The following is a 19,008-nucleotide window of genomic DNA, read 5'->3' as shown; positions in this document are numbered from 1 at the left end:
AGTATATCAAACCTTTATATACAGCATATTTAAAACAAATGAATAGAATACATCCAGAATTAATGAAGGGGGGAATGAAATCCAAAATCAAAGCAGATAAAATTAAACCACCTGCAACACCAAACCCTCCAACGACAGTACCTCCTCCTCCTTCAGTTAATCCTTCATCATTCACTTTATTATATCCATTTCAAACATTAAAGAAGCAAAAAGATTTTAAAAAGGATTTCAAAATATTAAATAAACCAACTGACCCAAAAATTCAACCGTTAAAGGAAAAATTTAGTCGCCCTTCATTTGCACCATATCCATATTCATACGAAATCGATCATTTAGAATATTCAAGAGGAAACGTTACTTATTTATTTGTCATTAACATTAACACCAGATATTTATATTGCATTCCGGTGAAAGGGAAAACAGAACAGGAAACAAGAAGAGCTATTCAATACTTACTTGATCATGAAAGAGTAGATAATATCAGGGGTGATGGTGATAAAGGATTTCAGGCAGCTATGACTCATTATTTCCCACAAATTAATTTTTACTTTTCATCCTCTCCATATACGTTTCATAATAAAATAGTTGATGCGGTAATGAGAACTCTTAGAGATGCGTTAGGGGTTAACGGTCAGATATACTGGGATGGAAATCATGACTCCATCATACAGCAGTTAGTATATTATTACAATAATACATGGCATAGAACTATTAACATGAAACCAGTGGAAATGAAAAATGATATTTCAAAAGAATGGGAATATATTAGAAAGCAAATGGAAAGGTTGAATGATGTTAAACGTGAACAAATTAATTCAGGGCTCATGAATTTTAAACAAGGAAATAAAGTTTTAATTCATCTCGATTATGGAAAAACTGATAAATTAATGACAAAAAGAAGACGAAGATTTGACACAATAGCTGAATTTGTTAGATATATTAACGGCAATGCATTAGTTGAAGTTGACAATAAATTAATAGAAATTCCGATTTATTTTATTACTCCATTATATTTAAATAATATTTAATTTTTTTATTTCGTAAGAAATGAGTAACAACGAAGCAGTCAAGAGTCCAGACGATGAATATAAAAAGAAACTAAACAGAATTAAATCAAAAATATGTTATTACAAAAAGAAGCCACAATGTGGGGTTGAAAACGATAAAGAGAGGAAAGAAATAATCGAAAAATTAGAAACTTATCGTTCAATCCTTAAACTGAGTGAAGCAAAAATAAAAGAATTTAATAGAATAAATAAATTGATTGGAAGAGATGAATTTAATAAAGATGAATTTTTAAACTCAATCCAAATTTAATTTTTATTCCTCTTCGACAACATCTCTCTTTCCATCATTACTGCATAACCACATTTTCTCAATTTTAGTGGTTTGTTATTTTTAACATGTTCTTGCATCATTTTTATCATTTCCTCCCTTGTTATGATTCGTGGTAAATTTTGAGCTTGTGGGTATTCATTTATGATAAAAATAAAAATTTGTTATCACTTATTTTATCGTTAATGTTTTAGGTTATTCAATAATTAATTATTTTTGAATAACTGGGAAATAAATTTACGTCAAATATGCAATTTATAAAATCTTATGTCGACAGGCTACGTAGCACAGTGGTCTAAGGTGGTGTTATGGAGGGGTCAGGGTCTGTGGTTCGAACCGCGACAGCGCCGTATTTTCTTATTTTCTTTGTTTGTCTTGTTTGTCGTGAATAAAAAGTATCATAAAAGTGCTCTATCTTCCACGGGAATAAATCAAAAATTTACTTATTTCTTCTTATTTCTTCTTTATTTCTTTGTTCCCGTGGAAGAAGGGTTTTGCTTTTTCTCAGCCGAAATCAATGATTTTTCATTTTTGGAATCCTTAGCGAATGAGGAATCTTTTCTCTCGTGGAAGCTTTGACCTAAAAATATAATTTAGGTGAAGATGAGATCTCACCTGTTTTTTCACCTGTTTTTATGGTAGTAGTGAAATAAAATTTTGTTATCAGTTATTTTATCATCATTTTATTAAGTTCATCTTTAGTTAATAATTTGAATGGATTCGCTAATGTTCCACCTTGAGTCACAACACCTGCCCCGGCTAATTGTGAAGAACCTGGGATAAGTACTCCATGAAATGATTTCATTGGTATCATTAATTAGAATTAGTTGGCTTAATTAATTTGGTCATTTATGATAAAAATAAAATTGCATAATTTAAATTTTTTTCTTTCTCATTTTCTCATTTTCTCATTTTTCATTCTGTTTTGGTTTCAGCAACTTTTCAAGTTGTTGTTTGTCAGTAACTTTAATTTTAACTTTGGATCAAATATTGGGTTTCCATCTTATCTCTTCCAATAACACCATATGGTAGAACTTCATTATACTAAAATAAAAATTTAAATTATGTCGTTTGCTCTTTTGGAGCTCCTAAAGTTTGTTTCACAAACATTGAGCGTTCATTGAACTCTATACCATGCGAATACAGTCATAAATGGTGGCATGTATTCTTTACTTTGTCCCGTTGTTTGTGTATATCCTAAACGCAATGTGTATGGTTTCCTTCTCCCTGAGTGTCACTCCAGTAACAATTTATGGCAAATAACATCATCTTTAACATCATATCCTTTACCTTTTTGTCATTCCTGACCAATCCCAATATCTATGCTTATGCCAACCTGCTTGAGATGTGCTTAAATCTATGTAGTGACTGTGTGCAGGTAAATTTTCACCTGTAATCGTTTACTTCCCCCTGTTTCCTTTGAAGAGTTTGCACAATACAAAACCTGTCGACTATTTGTTCCCATGCACCAACACCAAACATTGCTTGAGGACCTCTCACATCCATAGATGTATAAATAGAACCTACTGGGTTCATTAAATCAAACATATGAGATATATAGGATTGTCTCTTTTGAACTTAAAATATAGTGTAACTATTTCGGGTTTCTTCTGGTTTGTGTCAGAATATTTTATAATATAATCTTATGTTTCAGGGTATGTAAAATCTTGACTATAATATTTATTTTTGTCATCTGTATAATAATATACATTCTCGTTTTTTCTATTCATTAATCTTTTATATCTATAATATTCTAAATATAATGTTTGCTTTTTTGGGTCTACATGTGCGTCAACACCATAGTCATAATAATTACGGTGCTGGAGCTACGTTAGACAATGTCATATCTACCATTTCATAAACTCTTAAATATTTCTTTTGTTCGTCTCCATATAAGTTTAAGTAGCAGTTGTTGTCTAATGGAACTTTAACTTGTGTGCCATTATTCTTTATATAGCCTACATACATTTCATTGTTATTTTTCGGAATGAGTTTATACCGTATACCATTTCTTAAGGACTGTACAAACTCCCATCTAAAATATTTTTTTCTTCATTGACAGAAAAGTCGCCAACAATAGTTTCAATATTTTTTGTTCCAACTAAACTTTGGTATATTTCGTTAACATATTATCTGCTTCTTAACTCATCGTTAACATATTCCTTATCTGCCTTCTTTGCTAACTCATCGTTAACATATTTTATCTGCTTCTTTGCTAACTCATCGTTAACATATTCCTTATCTGCTTCTTCCCTAACTCATCGTTAACATATTCCTTATCTGCTTCTTATTTAACTCATCGTTAACATATTCCTTATCTGCTTTAAGGTCTAAACATCCTGAAACCCATCCTGTATCAGCTTTAGTTTTTAAAATCTTTGATGTCCGTTCATGATACCATTCAACCCTTTCTATAATTTCATTATCTTTTTCATCAACATAAACCAAATTTGCTTTCTTCATTAATTCACTATCAACCCTTTCTATAATTTCATTATCTTTTTCATCAACATAAACCAAATTTGCCTTCTTCATTATGTCATTTAGGAAACCTTTTATGAATTCCTCATTTAAATTAAATCTTCCAATCTTCAAAACTTTAGGAAATGCATTTAATGCGTAATATCTTTGTTCTTCTGGTGGAATTGATGTTATATCATCCGTTATTCCTTTAATTTTTGAATTCATAAATAAAATTTCTTTTATATTTGATATCACTGCACCACCTTTGCAAACGAATTCAAAATGGTCATTTTTCAATACTATCTCCAAATCTCCATATTTCAACCTTTGCGTTTGTTCTGCCGTCTTTGAATTATATGCATATGTGGCGTATGTAATGGTCTGTGGTTGTTGTTTAATCATTTTATTACGATTTAAAAATAAATATTTAATCCGTTATCTCATCAGCTATTTTTTCTATTTGAAATTGCCATAATATTTCATTCATAAATTCTAAATCACAATCAAATAGGTCAGTTATTCTAAATTTAATATTTGATAAATCTTTTGAATGAAGAATAAATGAATTCCCGGATAATTGAAACGGATATGATAAAGAAAATATGTTTAAGTTGATGGATAAAATGTTTTGTATTGATGGGTAAGAGTTAGGGTCTAATGTTTGATGTGAAAATCTCATTGGGGTATTAACTTTATCACATTTGATTAAAATGAAATTAGAACCAGTGTCAGAATACAAAACATCCCCAACATCTTTTTCAAAATTTAATATCCCCAACAATGAACGAAGATGAGGAGTACAAAATTTAATTTTCAGCGGAAATTTAATAAGGTTATTTATTTCATCAAGTTCAAAAAGTTTATCAGGTTTTGATTTAAAATTTTCTTCATACCATACGATAAATGATTCATTTAAATAACTTAAAATTGTGTTAATATCCCCCACATTCACATTATTTATATACATATCATACGTTTTTAGGTCTACGACCCCGCCGCTATGCGGCTCAAGGTCATCTTTAATAAATATATATAATCTGAAGGGTCTAAAAGAATGGGATTAAATTTACCACTCACAGAAACGAGAGTAACATTATAAATTCCGCTAACTGTTAAATTTAATTCACAGTTATTATTCGAAATAATATTGATAATTGACATTTTTTTATTACGATTAAAAATATGGTAAAGCGTTATTTTCCAGTGATAAATAAAACTAGAATAAGATTACCTCAAGAATTCATAAATTCAACGAATAAGAAATTCATTCATGTTATAAATTTTAGTGTTTTCAGAAAATATGAGTCAATGTCATATTCATCATCGGGTTATATTTCACTTCATTCAAATTTAGTTCAATCAAACCCATATAATGACCATTTCATAAGATTTTCAGATGGTATTAAAAATGCAATTGATAGATTAAAATATGAACAGATTGACAATATCGAATTTTTGGAATTTTGGTTTAAATATCCGATGGAAAAAAGATTGAAGTTAAAGATAAAGCTGATACTATAACAAAAACAATTACAATGACCGATCCAGATAGTGGGGAACAAAAAGAAATAAAACAAACGATAGAAACTGGTGAAAGGTCAATTATTATCGATTATGATTCAAAGGATTATTATTCGATAATGTTAATGCTTGAATATTAAATAGCCTTAACAAAGAATTTTTCAAGTGATATTTTATATTCATCAACTATTTTATTATAAATATCATTATATGTTAAATGAAGTTCAGTTGTTGTTCCGTTCTTTGATATCTTAATTGTGCTAATATCCTTTATAGGATTTATTTTTGCAACTGTTCCGCAGCATGAAACCTCATCATCTATGAAAAATTGAATCTTCACGTCTGAATCTTGAACATCACAAAGAATGGCGATAATGTGAATTAATGATTCATAAGGTAAAATAATTAAACCGGATTGGTCAATTAAATTTATTATTGAATCATAATTATCAGTTATGATATCACGGTAAATTTTCATTAATTCAGAATTAATGTCTATTTTATATGGCGCATTGCGACTGTAATCGTAGATTCCTGGGTTATCAAGTGGTGCTGGGTATGTTGGATAAGTGGGAATTTCAACAGGTTCTTTACCAGGTTCAGATAAAATGATTGGGTCTCCATCTTCTTTATTTTGCTCTTCCTCATTCTTCGGTAAGTCACGAGTTAATAAATTTGGTTGAGTTGCTGACCTTGTTAATTCAGGACTAACATTAACTTTAACATTTTGAATAATTCGTGATTTATCATCATTTACGTTATAACCAACCGTAATCTCTGCTTTTGCGTTAGTGTTCTTTTGACTAGTGAAACGTCTTCTCATTTATATTCGAATAAAAAAATATATTTAAACTTTTATTTTGCTGGAACTTTTGAATCTATTATTTCCTGTATTTGTTCATGAAGTTGATTTTTAGCATTTTCATCGAAATTAATAGACCGAATATATTCATTAATTGCATTCTTATAATCATTTGATTTCTCAAATTTTCTTTTATCTGATTCCTTAACTAAATCATAAGTTAAACCTCGTTGCTGATATAATGGTTTCTTAATTAAATCTTTGAATGCTTGAGATAAAGCACCTGATGCAATTCTTGCTACTATAATTGGTTGGAATTGCTGTTTAAGTTCATCTTTAACATTTGCGAAAACTGGATCGAATAAAGCAACTTTAAAGAATTTCTTAGCTGGAATTTCAGGTCTTAAATTTGCATATTGACCATCAAACTGGTTAGAATATCGTGGTAATCCATCCGGTCCCTCTTCAATAGCATTTAATTCTTCATTGAAGTAAGAATATGGATTATGACGGTATGAATTAATTGGACCATTTTCACCTTCTCCAATGTATTGTTTAACAGCTTTTCCATTTTCATCAAATTGCATAGGATAATGTTCATTATATGCTTTACGTTTAGGATAATCGTCATTGTTAATTTATACCCATTTATGACTTTAATATTTCCTTGACCATCAGTAACGAAAACTTCATTTATTCCATCAGGTTTTCCATTTGGACCCGTAATGTCTGCTTCGTGTGCTTCCCAATTTGGTCCGTGACGTTTGGCATATGCTTGAGCTTCTGGTAATGTTAAAACGTTTCTCATTTGTTTAACATCCTTTTGAAGACCGGCAACAATGTGGACTAATTCTTTCATTCCGTCTGGAACTTTCATAGTTCTATTATATGCACCCTTTTTGTTTGTTCCTTGTTTTAATGGAACCTGTAGAAGATTTGCAATTTCTGTCATGTTTAATTATAAATAAAAAATAAAAATTAATTATAAAAAGTTATTCGAATTTAATGGAACCTTTATTTAAATCAACTATTATTTTTCCATGTTCTCCTAATTGTTGATATTGTGTGTAAAGTTCATTAATGCTCATTGGTAAATTCACTTGATAAAGCATAACGTTCAACTGTTGACGACTAAAACCACTGAAAATGAAAAGGGTGGACAGGTTTGATTTAATGTTTGTGCTTAATGCTTTAAAGTATTGAACAGCCATGAAGAATGAACACTGAATGTGTCGACATTGAGTTAATAATTGATTAAAATATGATTTCTCATTGTTATTAGTTTTGATTTCACGCATCATCTAGAAAAATGAGTGAATGCAAAAATTCTCTATCAAAATTTGAAATAGAAAGTGTTTCAAATAATTCATCCCGTTGTTTATCAATAATTTTATCCTCTAATCCTTGCTTCTTGATTGTATTATATAATTCTTTATACATTACAAAGTTTTTTAAATAATCTTCTGCTTCTTCTTGTGATAAATAAATAATTGGAATTTTGATTAAATGCTTTAAAGATTCAAATGTATCATCTGAAGGTGAACCTGAGTTTTTATGGTAGTAGTGAACAGTAAAATTTTGTTATCAGTAATTTTATCATCATTTTTATTTAAGTTCATCTTTAGTTAATAATTTGAATGGATTCGCTAATGTTCCACCTTGGGAAGTCAAACGACCTGCCCGCGGCTAATTGTGAAGAACCTGGGATATAGTACTACTCCATGAAATGATTTCATTGGGTATCATTAATTTAGATTAAGTTGCCTTAATTAATTGTGTCATTTTATGAATAAAAATAAAAATTGCAATAATTTAAATTTTTTTTCTTTCTCATTTTCTCCATTTTCTCATTTTCATGTCTGTTTTGGTTTCAAGCAACCTTTCAAGTTGTTGTCTTGTCAGTAACTTTAAAATTTTCAAACCTTTGGATCAAAATATTGGGTTTTCCATCTTTATCTCTTCCAATAACAACCATATGGTAAGAATCTTCATTTATACTAAAAATAAAAATTTAAATATGTCGTTTGCTCCTTTTGGAGCTCCTAAAAGTTTGTTTGACAAAACTGAGGCTTCATGTGAACTCCATACCATGCGCAATACAGCATAATGGTGGCTGTATTTTTTCTTTTTTACTCTTGTCCCGTTGTTTGTGTATATCCTGAAACGCAATGTGTATGTTTCCTTCTCCTGATGTCACTCCAGTAACAATTTAGGCAAATTTAACATCATCTTTGAAACATCATATCCTTTACCTTTTTGTCATTCTGACAATCCGCAATATCTATGCTATTCAACTGTTGAAGATGTGCTTTAAATCTATGTAGTGACTGTGTTGACAGGTAAATTTTCACCTGTACTACGTTTTACTTCCCCCTGTTTCCTTTGAAGAGTTTGCACAATACAAAAAACCTGTCGACTATTTGTTCCCATGCACCAACACCAAAGCATATGCTTGAGGACCTCATCACATCCCATAGATGTATATAGAAACGCTACTGGGTCATTAAATCAAAATATGAGATATTATAGGATTGTCTCTTTTTGAACTAAAATATATAGTGTTAAGCTATTTTCCGGCGTTTCTTCTGGTTTTGTGTCCAGAAATTTTTTTATAATATAATCTATGATGTTTTCAGGGTATGTAAAATGCTTGACTATAATATTTAATATTTGTCAATCTGTATAATAAGTATACTAAATTCTCGTTTTTTCTATTGCATATATCTTTTTATAGTCTATAATGATTCTAAATATAATGTTTTGCTTTTTTGGGTCTAACATGTGCGTCAACACCATAGTCATAATTAAATACGGTGCTGGAGCTACGTTAGACAATGTCCATATCTACCCATTTCATAAACTCTTAAATATTTCTTTTGTTTCGTCCTCCAATAAGATAAGTTTAAGTAGCAAGTTGTTGTTCTAATGGAGACTTTAAACCTTGTGTGCCATTTATTCTTCTTATATAGCCTACAATATGATACTTTGCATTGTTTTATTTGTTCGGAATGAAGTGTTATTACCGTATAATACCATTTCTTATAAGGACTGTACAAAACACCGCATCTAAAAAATTTATTTACTTCATTGAACAGAAAAGTCACCAACAATAGTTTCAATATTTTTTGTTCTAATCAAACTTTGGTATATTTCCGTTATACATATTCCTTGATCTGCCCTTCTTCCGCTAACTCTCGTTAACATAGGTGTCCTTATGCTGCCTATCTTCCCTAAACTCATCGTTAACATATGTTTTAATCTGCCATTCTTATTTAACTCAATCGGTTAAATATTCCTTACTGCCTTCTTTCCCGTAAACTCATCGTTAACAATTCTTATCTGCATTCTTATTTAACTCATCGTTAACATATTCTTATCTGACTTTAAGGTCTAAAATCTGAAACCCATCCGTTATCAAGCTTTATTTTTAAAAATCCTTTGATGTCCGTTCATGATAAATTCAACCCTTTCTATAATTTCATTATCTTTTTCAATGCAACATAAACCAAATTTGCTTTCTTCATTAATTCACTATCAAACCCTTTTCTAGTAATTTCATTAATCTTTTTTCATTTCAACAATAAACCAAATTTGGCCTTTCTTCATTATGTCATGTTAGGAAACCTTTTATGCAAATGTCCTCATTTAAATTAAATCTTCCAATCTTCAATAACTTTAGGAAATGCCATTATAATGCGTAATATCTTTGTTCTTCTGGTGGAATTGATGTTAATAGTCATCCGTTAATTCTTTAATTTTTGAATTCAGTAAATAAAATTCTTTTATATTTGATATCAACTGCACCACTTTGCAAACCGAATTCAAAATGGTCATTTTTCAAATACTATCTCCAAATCTCCCATATTTCAACCTTTGCGTTTGTTCTGCCGTCTTTGAAATATATGCATATCGTGGGCGTATGTAATGGTCCTGTGGTGTTTGTTTAAGTCATTTTGATTACGGATTTAAAAATAAAATATTTTAAATCCGTTATACTCATCAGCAATTTTTCTATTTGAAATTGCCAATACGATATTTCAATTCATTTAAATTCCTAAATCACATCAAAATAGGTCAAGTTATTCTGAAATTTATATTTTGATAAATCTTTGAAATGAAGAATATAAATGAATTCCCGGATAATTGGAAAACGGATATGATAAAGAAATATGTTTAAGTTTGATGGATAAAATGTTTTGTATTGATGGGTAAGAGTTAGGGTCTAATGTTTGTTGAAAATCTCATTGGGGTATTAACTTATCAATTTGATTAAAATTGAAATTAGACCATGTGTCAGAATAACAAAACATCCGCCAAACATCTTTCAAATTTAATTCCCCACAATGAACGAAAGAGAGGAGTAACAAAATTTAATTTGCACAGCGGAAATTTAATAAGGTTATTTATTTCATCACAGTTCAAAAAAGTTTTATCAGTTTTTGAATTTAAAAATTTTCTTCATACCATACGCATAAATGATTCATTTTAAATACTTAAAATTGTGTTAATATCCCCCTCACTATCCACATTATTGTATATACATATCATACGTTTTTTAGGTCCTACGACCCCGCCGCTATGGCGGCTCAAGGTCATCTTAATAATGATATATAAATCTGAAGAGGTTCTAAAAGAAATGGGATTAAAGTTTTTACCACTCACAGCGAGAAACGAAGAGTAACATTAAATTCCCGCTAACTGTTAAATTTAATTCAACAGTATTATTCGAACATAATATTGATAATATGACATTTTTTTTTATTACGATTAAACAATGAGTGGTAAAGCGTTATTTTTCCAAGTGATAAATTAAAACTAGAATAAAGATTACCTCATAGAATTCATAAATTCAACGAATAAGAAATTCATTCATTGTTTATAAATTTACGTGGTTTTCAAACAGAAAATATGATCAATGTCATATTATCATCGGGTTATATTTCACTTCATTCAAATTAAGTTTCAATCAAAACCCATATAATGACCATTCTTCTTTATTTCTTTGTTCCCGTGGAAGAAGGGTTTTTGCCGTTTTTTCTCAGCCGAAATCAACGATTTTTTCATTTTTGGAATCCTTAGCAAATGAGGAATCTTTTCTCTCGTGGAAGCTTTGACCAAAAATAATGTTTAGGTGAAGAGGTGAGATATCACCTGTTTTTTCACCTAATTTTTCACCCTCATGACTTTGTCATAACTTCTTCGTAAATGCTTTGTCATAACTTCTTCGTAAATGCTTTGTCATAACTTCTTCGTAAATGCTTTGTCATAACTTCTTCGTAAATGCCTTGTCAAGATTTCATCGTAAATGCTTTGTCATGACTTCTTCGTAAATGCTTTGTCATAACTTCTTCGTAAATGCTTTGTCATAACTTCTTCGTAAATGCTTTGTCATAACTTCTTCGTAAATGAGTGTAAATGACCAAAAATATATTATAGGTGAAGAGGTGAGATGTCACCTCTTTTTTCACCTAATTTCTCACCTCAGCCGCTAAGCGGCGAGACCCAAAGGGTCTTGAATTTTCATGAATTTCCTTAAGATAGAAAAATAACGTTAGTTTTATTTTTATTTATTTTTTTATTTTGTATGTAAAGATATGATTTCAACAATCGGCACAACAACAATTCAAGCCGCGAACGGCGGGACTCTGTCCACAACAACTTCACCAAACTCGTTAGTCATGAATCCAACATCTATGTTAGTAGAGATGAAAAGCTTCATTCCTTCTTCATATACTTTCGAAACAAAAATCCAGAAGATAAAGCAAGAACTTTTAACAAGTAATTTAGACTGTAGTGCGAAAGATGAAACAAATGAACAGTATCTTTATGAAATGCAGGACATTATTGACCATTTACCTAAACTACCTGAAATTCAGCATCAAAAACTAACTATTCCTGAATTCGATGAAATAGAAGTGAAACCAACTGACTCAGTAGAAATAAAGAAGTTCATTCGAAAGGTAAACTATGAGTTTCTAGGATTTCATTGCAACCATAAAGTTATGGACAAAGATTGCGACATGGTATATAAGAATGTTTCTGACATATATAAATCCGGGGAGTTTAAGACCTACGATAACTTTGTTTCGTTAGTTGCTGAATGTGTATGGCAGATAAGAGATAAAGATAGAAGAGGTAAAATATGGAACGAACAGATAAGACCAACTGCTTTTGAGTTAAAGAAAACCATTGACGCCTTAGTTGTTTTAGCAGGTAAGGTTTCAGAATATAACGCAAAAATGAATCCGCAATGTTCTAAATGTAAAGCAGCAATTAGGAAATATAACTACTCCGTCAAAGAGATAGAAAGAATGCGAAACGACTATGCAGACTTAAAAAAGAAGCAGAAAAGCCAGCAGAAAATAAAATGGACATGTTAGCATTTCTGAACAAAAACTATCCAACTGCTGACGATTTCCTTCTATCTGACGTCAAGAAGAAATATAAAGAAACTTTCGGCATTGTTAAAACTTTTGACATACTGACAGAAGAAATAGAAGCTACGAAATTGTTTAGGATTTCAAATATACATCGTACAATTCATGTAAAACGCTTGTGAAAAACTGGGGTGAGAAAACAGGTGAGAAAACGGGTGACATCTCACCTCTTCACCTATAATATATTTTTGCTTTAATTAAATGCTTTCCGGAAACGTCGATGAAAATCATATGGACAAATTATATGAAAAAATTAATAATGATTACCCCTCATTAACCAGGGAAATGACGGATTCTATAGTTCGTAAATTCGATGAAATACAGGATATGTGGTTCGACAGATTCGACATGAACGATAAGGAAAAGAGAAAGAACGATAACAATTTACTTACTAAAAGAATCCTAAAATCTAAAATAGGTGAAGCTTCAACATTTAACACAGTACATAACTTTTACACCGCTGTTTATATTTTCAATAATTTATTTAACGATGAACGAGAAAGAAAAAGTATGTTTAACGGAAGAAATGAATATGATTTTATCCTTTGTGCTGTTCGGGATGTTGACATGAAACTAAAGAAAATATTCTTATTACAAGATGACACGGTTGAAGATGAAGTCAATGAGTTTTTAAATCGTGATTTAAATGAAATTGATGAAGTTATGACCGAATGTTATAAAAAGTTCAAGAGGTGAAAAAAGAGGTGAGAAAACAGGTGAAATCTCACCTCTTCACCTAAATTATATTTTTGTCTGATTTACATCCAACGAAAAAGTTTAGAAGAATTTTCTTATTCTTTCTGGCATGTTTTTATCTTTCCAGTACTCCCGCTCTAATGGTCCCAGATGAGTTGGTTTAGATTCTCTCAAGTTCTTAGATGGTATAACATCTTCAACGCCTCCTTCATATCTTACTTTATAAGTGTCATCGTTTATGTTGTAGTCAAGTATTTCAATAACCACTCCTCGCTTTGCTTCGTCAATGGTTTCAGCAAGTTTGCCATTACTACTTTCGACTAATTTATGTCGAGGGTAAAATGCTATGGAGTCGTCAGCAGCTTTTATAAGATATCCATTACCTTGTGTAGAGTCTACGATATAATAGTTTCTACTTAACCTTAAACGTTTCTTTGTCAACGGTTTGTCGTCAAGAACTACACGAACTTTTGTACCAGGAATGAGGGTAAATTTTGTTGAATTTCTGATATTTTGTGTTTGACTTAGTTTCTTTTGTATATACTTTTCTTCTTGTTGTTGTGTCATTGAATTTGGTGTATGTCCTGTTGTAGAATGTGTTGAGGAATTGTAAACTTCGATGAAATGTTTCATTGTTTCTTCGGTAAAGTCTCGCTCTTGATTTAAATCTCTGAGAGTCCTTATGAAGCGGTTTATGATGCCGAGTATGTTATGGTTATGGTCTTCAGTAGTGTAGTGAGTTATGTTATGCTTAATGAGAAATTCTGTGATTTCGTTGCTGAGGTATGCACCGTCTTGGTCTGATGTTAAAATACTTGGGCTATGTTCTGCTACAAACTTTTGTAAAACTCTTAACACTTCACGAGTTCCTTTATTTTTCATTGGATATGCATATGCTTTACGAGTGTTAACATTTATGAAGATGAGGAATGGTTTATGTCCTCCTTTTCTGCTTTGAATGAGAGTGTCAAATTGGTATGCGTCAAGAGTGTTGGAGTAAATTGGTAAAAAGTAGTCGTAAGGGTTTATTTTTGTTTGATGTACAACATTTTTGTCAAAGAACCTTTTCACTTCAGCTCTGTTAGTAAATCCCCGACTCTTTGCAGCTTCATTGAACTTCTTAAATGACCTCCATGGATGTTGTTCGAATACTTCTTTCAAGCTCATTTATGTAAAGTTAAAGATTTTATTCAAGACGGTAAGTCCGCAAAGCAGGCTCAAGCGCGTTCATTGAACGCGGTACCATGCGAATATAGTCACAAATGGTGGCATATAATCTTCACCCGAGCCTGTTGGATTTGTTGTGAAAGTGTGTGAATGATTTCCTGTGGTTCCACAGAAAATACCTGTGCTTGAATCTACTGGGTCACTTGAAATATCATATCTATGCATTCCCTGTCTATCCGAACCTGCTGCAAGATTTGTATAACCTCTTTTTGTTATTGAATGTGAATGACTACCTGTTGTGTTTTGTAGTTCCTGTATGAGTGTGCGGTGGAAGGTTTGCTTCTTTAATTTTCTTCGAACCACCTGTTTGCTTTGAAGAGTTCGCACAGTATAAGAATTTATCTACAATCTGCTCCCACGTACCGAAACCAGAACTGTTGCTGGATTTATTGAGTTCATTGACGTAATAATAGAGCCTGCAGGATATAATGTTTGAAGTATTTCAGTCTTTAATGTTTGAAGCTCTGTTTTGTCAGCCTTCTTGTCATATAAATCTTTGAGCAGTGAATTTAATATATGTTCATCCTTCATGACATAAACATCTTTACATCTAATGTTTTCATCGTCGTTATGTTTTCCTCCGATGTTAAACCTTGTGGAAAGTTAGGAGGTTTACAATATAATACATCCCCATCAGGTTCTTCAACCGTTCCTTCAATACTTTCTATAGCAACAGTTGTAAAACTTGTATGTGTATGGTTCTTGTCTGCTTTCTTCTCTAACATTGCTGGTAGTTCATGTGTTTCAAAGTTTCTGACATGACCTTCGATATTCATACATTTGTTATTTAAGGAGTTTAGTGTATCTTTTACGCTTGTACTTGGATTTTCTAATGGTGCACTTGAACCAAGGGTATAGTTCAATATTATGTCGTCTGCTCTAACAGTAGTGAAGGATTTATGTGTATGGTTCTTGTCGGCTTTACTGTCTAATGTAGCTTGAAGTTCATTTATATCGGAGATGTTGTGTTTATGAGATTTCAAAACTTTGTTCGTTGCTTCGAGTTCAACTTTGTCAGCTTTACTTTTAATAGCATCTTCAAACGTTATTTTTGACTTAACTCTCAAAGTAAATCTTGGTTCAACTATACACCTTTAACAGAGAAAGTAGAGGCATAAATTTCATCGTTATAACTAAATGCTTCTGGTGCTTTACCCGTGTCATACTGTACAGTACAGCTTATGTCATAACCTTTAGCACGAATGTATTTATATCTTCTTTCATTGGGGTCTTCCGTCTTCACTTCATCACTTCGTGTTAAATATCCATGGTAGTCCGTTATAATCTGTTCGTCTGAAGTTATATAATGAACGTGGTTCTTGACTTTATCACTCAGAGCTAAAAGCTCATTTTTATCTGCTTTTTCGGCTAATTTCTCATTAACATCATTCACTTCTAATTCAACTCTTCCGCCAGAACTCTTATTATCATTAATCTTTTTCATTAATTCGGTAATTACGTCATAAAGACTATATTCTGTTTTCGGTTTTGTAAATAATGAGTCAAAATTTCTTTTCATCATTACATCGCTGACATTAATGATATCACCAATTCCTTTTTCATTTATTCTCTTCATTAATTCTGCAATAATGACGAATATATAATCTGTTAATTTATTCTCTTCATCGAGGGTTATAGAATGTTTTGAAATTGAATCATTAACTCCTCTAAATAAATCAATAACTTCAGGATACACGTTTTTAATGTCTTGAATAACCCGACCAGTATCCTCGCCACTATGTGGCTCTGAGCCCGTTGGGCTCTGTTGTTCATGTTCTTCGTTCCCGTCGTTACGTGGTTTTATATCTCTAACCATCATCAACGCAGCCATAACCGGAGGGTTTGTTGCTACCTGTTCGAAAATCCGTCCGTTATGTATGGTATATCTAAATAATTTCTTTGTGTTTGTTAAAACATTTGAAACAAGTCTTTTAAAACCATCTACAAAATTTCCTGTTTCACCTAATGTTCTTGCAGCATTTACAAGCTCACCCATTCCCGCTTTTGACCCCAAAAACGTCCATATTGCATTTATTTCACTCTGTATAGTTGTCCATTCAGCAAAACTAATACCCGCATTCGCTAAGCTGAAAATGAAATTCAGTGGATCGAACTTAATTCCACCTTCTTTTTCAATTTCAACGAACTCACTAACATGAGATTTTAAATATTCTTTCGTTAAAATTGTTTTCCCCGATGTTATGTCATTAACGAAACTATCACCGTCAAAAGTTAACGAATTCAATTTCGTCGTTGATGCTTTTATTTCATACACCGCTTTATCGATAGTTTTTGGCTCACCTTCTTTAGAAGCATATGAAACATTAATGAATGAATTATATGTATTCATGAATGAGTTAAAATCAATGATTTTCATTAATGACGCCTTTAATGATTCATTAACTGTTGAATCCCTTAAAACAATTACTGAACTGTCCTTTATGAAAGGTACACTGCAAACCGTCGAGTTTGGATCAAATGCTGTAGTTGGTGCAGGAATATTAATGATATAAGTCATTAAATCATTAAGTGACGTAAATAATGTTGTCGTTTTTGATTTAATTTCTTTAGCATCTGTTATATACGGTAATTTTATTTCTGTAGTTTCTGAATTAAAGATATTCGCTAAAATGTTTTGTAAACTGTTTTGAACAGCAGTATAAACCGTTGAATTCGGAACTCTTACGATTTCACCGTCCTTAATAAAAGGCATTGCACATGGTGTAGTGCTTGGGTCAAATCTTTCGGGATTATAATTCAACATATATTCTAACGCTTCATGAACAGACTTATATACTGTTGTGTCGTTCTTCATGACAACTTCACCATTTACAATGAATGGCATTGTACATGGAGTTAAAATAGGGTCAAACTTTTCATAGTCCTTCCATGTTATGTATTTCTCAGTATTTCCATCAGAAATAACAATATATTTGTCAGTAAGTGTGAGAGAGTATTGACCAAAATATAAACGTTTAGCTCTGTCAGCTTCATACGCATATGCAGCAATAGTCATATTTTAATGAGAATAAAATGTTGTTCTATTTGCAAAGTACAGACCCAAACGAATACGGGACAGTAAAGCTACAAACAAACTTAGGTCTACAGAATGAAGCGCTTGCTTTCAGAGTTGTTGACTTCAATACTATCGCTTCATTCGTTATAACTGACGAAACAGATTTCATGGAGCTTGAAATAGATGGAAAGAAGCACGAAATAAGATTTCACAATAATGTAGAATATAAGATGGAAACATTAGCTGGAGTGTTAAATGCGCTCATAAATACTACAATAAACAAGGAGAACGAAGAAAACTTAATGAATGTTAAACTTATTGCAGGAGTTTTGAAGTTCAGTTATGCGAAGGAGTTTAAGATAACACGAATGAGTCATAGAGTACAATTGCTTCTGGGAGCATACCATATGACATTTCCTTTGAAAAGTTTTGACAAAACGATTGAGATGAAATCTGTTCCATACGTATGTTATGGCAATTGTTTATACATTGAGTCAAAAATAGCTAATGTCACAGGCATTTCAGGAGTTAATAGTAAAGGTTCAGTAGAATATAAATCTTTCTGTTATGCAGTCAATTCAATGTTCATTCCAAACGTTCCTGTCATAGCAACTCATTTAGGTAAATGGGTTCGCATTAGTCCTCATAATTTGAAAGACATGCAATTCAGACTTGTTGACTTTCAAGGCGAGCCTGTAGAACTGAAGGCACCAGTGCGAATGACTGTTGAAGTAGACTTTTTAGAAAATATTAAATGCAACAGCTTACAAGAGAACTCAGAGCTAAAAATATAAAGTATGAATGTTATGTATTAGGTCATGAACTTTGGTTGTTGCTGTTTGATGAAACAAATGAGTTAGTTATGTCAGTCAAGAGAACAGAAAAAGGCGTCAAAGGCGCCGAGCGCAAAGCGCTATATTGTGTTAGTGAGAACTGCACCAAGTCAATAAGATTAGGTTTGCATTATGAAGATGAGTTCGATACTGTTGAAGAAGTTTTGGAATAGATATTACAAATTGCTTTAATTTACTAAAACATATTTCAAACAAAGTTTATATTCTGTTGAAAGTTTTGTATACTCGTTCGAATATTTATACTTAAACTCAACTCCTGTAGTTCCTGGTGTTTCAATGATGCGGATGTTACCTATTTTCATGAATGTGGCGTTTGACCACAGCATTCGATTTCAGGGTCGAGATAGTCAATGACACATTGTTTCCCTGTTATTCGTGATATAACATTTTCAAGGTCCTCCTTTGTTAGAATTATTTGGTTCTTGCTTATAAGATTTGTCAAAAGCTTCTTATCGTCTTTGAGTAAAATTGTTTGATATAACTGAAGAAGGTAATGGTCTACGTTATCTGAAGGATTTGTTTGAACATTTATGTAAGGGTTGTCGTTGGCTTCTCTTGAAAGAATTTGGTCCAGTGGTGGATACTCTAACTTAACATCTGATGTAGCGTTAGCGTTTGAAGCTGAGTTTAAATTCACGGATTTCAGTTCTGGTTCTT

At 31.6% G+C, this 19,008-nt stretch overlaps 4 protein-coding genes and 1 pseudogene across 5 annotated transcripts, besides 1 other annotated feature; 3 read left to right on the top strand and 2 right to left on the bottom strand.

The window, feature by feature from the left end:
- Nucleotides 1–19,008: part of a mobile genetic element that runs on past both edges of the window.
- TVAGG3_0080780 (integrase core domain containing protein family) lies at nt 63–1,028 on the top strand (the record flags this gene model as incomplete). The annotated part of the gene is made up of 1 exon (XM_051222022.1): nt 63–1,028. One exon carries the CDS (start codon nt 63–65, stop codon nt 1,026–1,028), a length of 966 nt encoding a protein of 321 aa, XP_051107008.1.
- TVAGG3_0080770 (organellar and viral DNA polymerase type B) lies at nt 11,716–12,324 on the top strand (the record flags this gene model as incomplete). Its single annotated transcript, XM_051222021.1, has 1 exon — nt 11,716–12,324. A coding segment is annotated over one exon (609 nt), but the record flags the coding sequence as incomplete, so codon positions are not given.
- Nucleotides 13,336–14,136, bottom strand: TVAGG3_0080760 (integrase core domain containing protein family; the record flags this gene model as incomplete). Its single annotated transcript, XM_051222020.1, has 1 exon — nt 13,336–14,136. The coding sequence occupies one exon, from the start codon at nt 14,134–14,136 to the stop codon at nt 13,336–13,338; it is 801 nt and encodes a 266-aa protein (XP_051107006.1).
- TVAGG3_0080750 lies at nt 15,407–16,477 on the bottom strand (annotated as a pseudogene). The gene has a single exon. A coding segment is annotated over exon 1 (1,071 nt).
- TVAGG3_0080740 (uncharacterized protein) lies at nt 17,515–18,291 on the top strand (the record flags this gene model as incomplete). The annotated part of the gene is made up of 1 exon (XM_051222019.1): nt 17,515–18,291. The coding sequence occupies one exon, from the start codon at nt 17,515–17,517 to the stop codon at nt 18,289–18,291; it is 777 nt and encodes a 258-aa protein (XP_051107005.1).

The sequence above is a fragment of the Trichomonas vaginalis genome, chromosome IV (assembly GCF_026262505.1).
Source record: "Trichomonas vaginalis G3 chromosome IV, whole genome shotgun sequence".
Classification (NCBI taxonomy): Eukaryota; Parabasalia; order Trichomonadida; family Trichomonadidae; genus Trichomonas; species Trichomonas vaginalis.
Note: the sequence above shows the minus strand (reverse complement) of the source record. Positions and strands in the feature narration are given on the sequence as shown.